Here is a 6,578-nt window from a genome sequence, read left to right as displayed (position 1 = left end):
GGGATGGGATGGGATGGGATGGGATGGGGTGAGGTGGGATGGGATGGTGTTCCCCAGGCATCTCTCCTCCTCTGCACTTTGCCTACAGCAGTTCAGCTCCTGGGGGTAGCTGAGCAATTTGACCGTCCAGCTGTACCCTGGCTGCTGCCTGGGCACCCCAGGGCCCACCATGTTAGCCTGCACTGATGTGGTCTGCTCTGAGAAACCCTCCTGAGGCATGGAGAGAGCTGAAGCAAGCCCTATGGCTGTGATCCATGAGGCAAACCTGTGGGCTCGGGTCCCATCCTGGGCTTGTCTAGTGCCAGCCCCCGGGGCTTGTGGGGCTTTGACAGGTTCTTCTTTCCCTTTGTCTTTCAGGGAGGCATTGCTGGCTGAAATGGGGGTGGCCATGAGGGAGGATGGAGGCACCTTGGGTGTTTTCTCTCCTAAAAAGGTAGGATCATCTTATTCTCTTCTTCCTGGCAAACGAGGACCGGTTTGTACCCCTGCAGCTCCCTTCCGACATGCCCTGTCGCTGCTGGCCAGCCCCAAATATTTCACTAGCTTTTTCTTGGCTCTGAAACCTACAGGGGAAATCCCAGTGTGGACCCTGCTGGGTATGGACGTCGGTAGGAACACATAGCTAAACGTTCAGTCCCTATTGCCTGGATGCTGTCCCCGTTCCAGCGGGGCTTTGCTGATAATCACTATGTTGGAATTTGGTGTCAGCTTATAAAAATCCATACTTTGGGGTGTTTGAAATTGCTGTCCCTGAAACTGGCGAGTCCTTGCTGAGAAATGTGTTTTCTAAGCAAATAGTCGCCGTGCCCCAAAGAGTTTGTGTACCAGCAAACCCTGCCAAGTACCAGTTAGAGCACATCAGTGCCTCGTGCTCATCTGTACTGCCATCGTGGTAGTGATGCCCAGTTTACAGCCCCAGCCTTGTGAAGCCTGCAAAGCGGCACAGTGCAGGCCCGTGCAGGTAGGACCCGGGCATGCTCGCTCGGCTCTCTTGCAGCACCGAGGGATGCTCTGAGAGTTGCCCCGGCAGCTGATGCTGGTTGACTTGGCCAAACGTCTTCGTAGATGCATGTGTCCCCAGCTGAGGTGGTGACACTTGGTGATGAAGGCTTCAGGACCTTCCCCTTGCATGCCTTGATGTGGCTCTTAGGAGAAATTTGTACACCATTGTCTTTGTTTCTCATTCTTGTCTCAGCTTCTGCCTGTTAAGACCCCAGACCTTTGTGTAGAAAGTGTGGGGGTTTATTCCCCAAAGCAGGTTGGCCTTGGAGATGGTGCATTGATGTGGTGGTCTTGGTGCTTCCTTGCTCTTCAGCTATCTGGCGGGTGGAAACTCCTCAGACTTCTCCAGTGGCTGGCAAGGAAAGTTAGCATCACTGGCATGCAAAACCCCATTCCATTTAGGGCAAAGCGGGGCAGGACTTTGTTGTCCTGCTGTATGCCATCGCTGGGGTGGTTACGTCTCCAGGGAGCTCAGTGGAAGGTAGAGCATCTGCCTTCTACTAGCCAACCTTGCAAATTTGGAGAAAAACTGCAAGCTGAAGGAGTCGCAGACCCTGGGACTACATGCCTGCCCAGAGGGGCCTGAGGCTAAATGTTATGGCCAACTTATTCCTGCCAGACACCATCGAGAAGAGCCTGCCTTTCCCTTGACCTTCAGCTCTCCTGCACTATTTGGAGTGAGTCTCTCCTATCAGCCAGGGCTTGTAGCACTGTCAGGATGGGGAAACCTCTGTATGTTGGTTGGCTGATAAGACATTTCTTACAGTTTCTATTCTTATTTCTGGGAAACTCAGAACTTCACCTACTGGTACTTCTGGGACTTTGCCCGTTGCCTGAAGGTGCAATCACAGCAGCTTGCGATGGGATGAGATAAGCTAGCTGCAGCTGGAGAGGTCTGTGGCCAGGGGAGAAACTTCCCTCTCGTCAAGAACAAGGTTGTTTGAGACCCAGGGGAAGAAAGTGATGGAAGGTAGCTGTTAGGAAGGAGACCAGGGAGTGAAATTCAGCCAGGAAATACAGCTTCAGGCCTCCACTATTTTTGGTTGAACCTCTGGTCTGGGACCTGCTCTTTTGGCTGCTTCATCTGTCCTTGCACTGTCAGCGAAGGAAAACAGGCACTTTTAGCTCCCCTCATCCTAAACCAGCTGTTGCATGGTTTGTGTCTCTGCCTCAGCTGCACTGTTCACAGCAGAGCTGGGGGCTACGGTGAGGCAAAGACCCCTGGACATGCAGTGCAGGCGAGCAGGGTCCTGCCCCGGGAGACACGAAGCCATATCAGGGGCTCCCCATGGGAAGTGTTCGGCTCCATGTTGGGCCTGTTTGCAAGATGAATGTTCAAAGGCAGCCAGGGGAAGGGTGCCCAGGGCTCAGCCCTTTGAGGAGGAAAGCAAGGAGGCGTGTGGAGGCAGGTCATCCTCATCCCGGCTGCTCGGTTCTCTGCAGTCCCCTTGAAAAGTACCTGCCTGGGCATGTTGTCCTGGAGCTACGGAGGGCAGGAGAGCCTGCTCAGGGGGATGCCTGAGGTGCTGCTGAGTTTCTACCTCCCTCAGGAGCATCCCTCACTTGGGTAGATGGGTCGCACCGGGGTGACTCCTTGTTCATCTTTCCCAGACGCCCCACTTGGTCAACCTGAATGAGGACCCGCTCATGTCCGAGTGTCTTCTCTACTACATCAAGGATGGGATAACAAGGTGATATCTCAGTGCCTGACTTGCCCGGGTGGGCAGCGGGGTGACAGCTCTCCCTGGGCTGGGCATCCCCAAGGTGCCGTAGCCACTTGGGAAAGAAGCATTTGCCTGGCAATCTCGTTGGGGATGTTGGTCCTGCTGTGCACCAAGGGCTGCTCCTGTCAGCCCAAAGGATGGTTTTGGGGGAGACCTAGGGAGGTGCTGCTTTGAGGAAGGATTGAGCTGGGTTTCTCCCTGGCAGGGTTGGCCGGGAAGATGCAGAGAAGAGGCAGGACATTGTTCTCAGCGGGCACTTCATTAAGGAAGAGCACTGCCTTTTCCGCAGCGACACCAAAACCGGCGGTGAAGGTATTCCTTGTCTGGAGGGGCTCCACCTCCTCAGGGTCCCCAGTCCCTCTGCGTGTCCCCAGCACCTGCCCCCAACCAGGGGCCCTGCCCTCCTCCGGCTAGTGGGGCTCTCCCGCATGGCCGTGGCCTCTCCGTGCTTCCAGAGCGAGCTATGGCCCTCACCTAGCTGGGAGGGAAGCTCGTGCAAGGCACATGGAAGCTGCCGTGGTGAGGCAAGCCAGGGTGATCAGGGCAGGAGGGAAGAGCAGATGTGGAGCAGAGCCCACCCCGTAAGTAGGAACCTGGAGGTGAAAGGCCTTTGGGAGATGAGCCTGGGGAGGCTGGAGGTGCGTGCTGGAGGCTCTGATCTCCTCTCACGTCCAGTCTCCAGCTGCTTTTAGTCCTTGAGGTTGCTGTAATGAACATGGTGTTGGCCGAGTCCCATTGGTTGCCCAGGGTGTGGGTGCTGACAGTGGGTACTCCAGTGTCCCCCCATTCCACGCCTGGGGTGCCGGCTGGGGCAGCTCTCCCTTTCCAAGTAGCAGTGGAGTGGGAGGCGCAGGATTTATCCTTTTGCTTCCACCTTATCTTCACTCATTCTCTCCCCCGCCTGCCGTCTCTACAGTAATAGTAACCCTGGAGCCCTGCGAAGGCGCTGACACCTACGTGAACGGCAAAAAGGTGACAGAGCCCAGCATCCTGCGCTCAGGTGGGTCCGGGGAGCTGGCACGCCAGCACTGCTCTAACCCACCTCCCTCCATCGCACGGGGATTCTGCAAGTTGTCCCACATTAAACCCCTGCCCTTTCCCCCCGCCCCGTGTGCATCCCTGTAGGAAACCGCATCATCATGGGGAAGAGCCATGTCTTCCGCTTCAACCATCCCGAGCAGGCTCGGCAGGAGCGGGAGCGGACCCCATGTGCCGAGACCCCTGCTGAGCCTGTGGACTGGGCTTTCGCCCAAAGAGAGCTGCTGGAGAAGCAGGGCATTGACATGAAGCAGGAGATGGAGCAGCGGTGAGGGCACAGGGGCTGGGGCAATGGGGAGTTCAGTATCCAGCTCCAGGTTTGTCATCCTCTCCTTCCCCATTCCCCCCAGGCTCCAGGAACTGGAGGACCAGTACCGGAGGGAGCGGGAGGAGGCAAATTACCTTCTTGAGCAGCAGAGGCTGGTAGGTGGCCAGGACCTGGCTCCTTCTCAGGCTGCCCAGACATGACTGAGTCCTGTCAGATTATTTGCATGGGATGGCTCTGTGTGTCCTAAAACCAAGGGCAGACCTGTTCTTCCTGGGGCTGTCCCCCATAAACACGGATCCAGAGGAGGGAGGCCAGGTTCCTGCAGCGGGGGGAGAGCTCTGTGTGGCAGCATAGAGGAAGGTCACACCTTGTGGGTTGCATCATCCCTCTCCCTGCTTCCCCCAGGACTATGAGAGCAAATTGGAGGCTTTGCAGAAGCAGATGGACTCTAGGTATTACCCTGAGGCAAACGAGGAAGAGGAAGAACCTGAGGATGAAGGTGAGGGCTGGGTACCACCGCAGGGTTTTGATGCTCTTTGTGGGAGCAAGAAGAGTGGACCGTAGGTCCCCTGGGCACCTCTGCACCAATGTCCTCCCTCCCAGCACTGGGGTGACTGTTCCTCCGTGTGCCCACAGTGCAGTGGACGGAGCGGGAGTTTGAGCTGGCCCTCTGGGCCTTTAGGAAGTGGAAGTGGTACCAGTTCACCTCCCTCCGTGACCTGCTCTGGGGCAATGCCATCTTCCTCAAGGAAGCCAACGCCATCAGCGTGGAGCTGAAGAAGAAGGTGGGTGCCTGGGGCCCCTCTCTGGCTTGCTGTGGCACCCATGGCAGAAGCCACAAGTGTGGACAGCCGGGGAAGTGCCGAGGAGGGTGTTGCCGAAGGCACCACATGGAGGCTGCTGTCCTCCTGGGCAGCTCACTGTTCCCCTCTGCCCCTCTCCAGGTCCAGTTCCAGTTTGTGCTCCTCACGGACACACTGTACTCGCCTCTCCCTCCCGACCTGCTGCCTCCTGATGCTGCCAAGGACCGGGAGAAGCGGCCGTTCCCCCGGACCATCGTGGCTGTAGAGGTGCAGGACCAGAAGAATGGGGCAACACATTACTGGACCCTGGAGAAGCTGAGGTGCGTGAACGACGCCTGTGCCGGGGAGGGCTTGGCTGGCCTCAGCCCAGTTTCTCACTGCTGCTTGCCGTATCCCCCTCTGCCTGCAGGCAACGCCTGGACCTGATGCGTGAAATGTATGACCGTGCAGCAGAAGTGCCTTCTAGTGTCATCGAGGACTGTGACAACGTGGTGACCGGTGGAGATCCTTTCTACGACCGCTTCCCCTGGTTCAGGCTGGTCGGCAGGTGAGCGCTTCGGCTCCTTCTAAGCGCGGCTGGGACCCGCAGGCAGCCCTGCAGGAGGAAGTGCCGCCGGCTCTGCCGTGCACGGGGTGTTGTCCCACCGGTGCTGGTCAGGGCCCATCTGGCCTGTGATGGTTCTCTGCATTGGCTGCTGGGACCCTGAGGGACCCGCAAGCTGCTGGCAATGCTCCCGCTGCCTGCTGTAACGCAGTGCTGTGCGGCACGGGCTCTTGGCTTGCTGCTGGTGGGAGGTGGGGGGCCATGGCTGTCCAGCAGGCTGAGAGCCCGTGCCATTGTGACCTCCACCCCGGCGGGAACGTGTCCATGTGCACGCGTTGGTGTTCGAGCATCCGTCTGTACGGTATGTGCCGTGTGTCTCCGTGCGCTTCCTGCACACCGGTTGGAAGGGTGCAGTGCTGGCGACGAGGACAGGCTGCCTTGGAGAAGGGGTCTGCCCCGGTGGGCAGGGGGAGCAGGGGACTGAGCCGCATGGCCCAACCAACCCTACCTGCTGCGGAGGCATCTCCCCTGTGCCACGGCATGTGGAGAGATTCCCTTTGGCAGCAGGGGTGGCAGCGAGCCTCGTGCCACCTCCTCCATCCCCATGTTGCCCACAAAGCCAGCGAGGCGAATCCCCACTATTTGCACCGGTTCCTTGGGTCGCTCTTTTCTCCGCCCTTTATAGCTGATGGCCATTGGTGGCTTCCTTTAGAGACGCACCGGACGGGCAGGTCTTTATTTCCCAACATCCCTTGGTTTAAGCAGAAAAAAACCCACCCCAAAACCCATCTGAGAAAAAAAAACACAATCCAAAAAACCCCCAGAATTCCTATTCTTGCTCTCTCTGTTTGGAACAGCTGGTGTTAACTTATCTTCTATCTTGTTGTACTAACCTTAGTTCAGATATCTCTGGCTGCAACAGCTCTCCTCTTTTCAACACATGCATGAGCGAGCGCATGGCTGATCTCACCCCCTCCCCTACCTTCTCGAACCCCGGTCCCCGAGCCTGCTGACGAGCAGCACCAGGGGCAGGAGGAGGAGGAGGAGGAGGAGGAGGAGGCGGAGGACCTGGAGGAAGACATCTTTCCGGAGTGCCCGCTGTGTGATGGCCGGGATCCGTTTTACGACCGCTCCCCCCTGTTCAGTTTAGTAGGAAGGTTGGTGAGGTTTTAGGAGAGCATGCCGGGAAGGAACTAGCT

General features: G+C 57.7%; 1 protein-coding gene across 1 annotated transcript; it reads left to right on the top strand.

Annotated features, from left to right (window-relative positions):
- Window positions 1–357: 357 nt before the first annotated feature.
- Window positions 358–6,528, top strand: LOC104625166 (kinesin-like protein KIF1A; the record flags this gene model as incomplete). The annotated part of the gene is made up of 11 exons (XM_010292726.1): window positions 358–433; window positions 2,614–2,693; window positions 2,932–3,038; window positions 3,643–3,726; window positions 3,852–4,032; window positions 4,115–4,187; window positions 4,438–4,531; window positions 4,669–4,817; window positions 4,977–5,155; window positions 5,245–5,374; window positions 6,385–6,528. Coding segments are annotated over 11 exons (1,297 nt in total), but the record flags the coding sequence as incomplete, so codon positions are not given.
- Between the last annotated feature and the right edge of the window lie 50 nt (window positions 6,529–6,578).

The sequence above is a fragment of the Phaethon lepturus genome, unplaced genomic scaffold (assembly GCF_000687285.1).
Source record: "Phaethon lepturus isolate BGI_N335 unplaced genomic scaffold, ASM68728v1 scaffold26628, whole genome shotgun sequence".
NCBI classification, from domain to species: domain Eukaryota; kingdom Metazoa; phylum Chordata; class Aves; order Phaethontiformes; family Phaethontidae; genus Phaethon; species Phaethon lepturus.
This window is presented reverse-complemented; position numbering and strand designations above follow the sequence as displayed.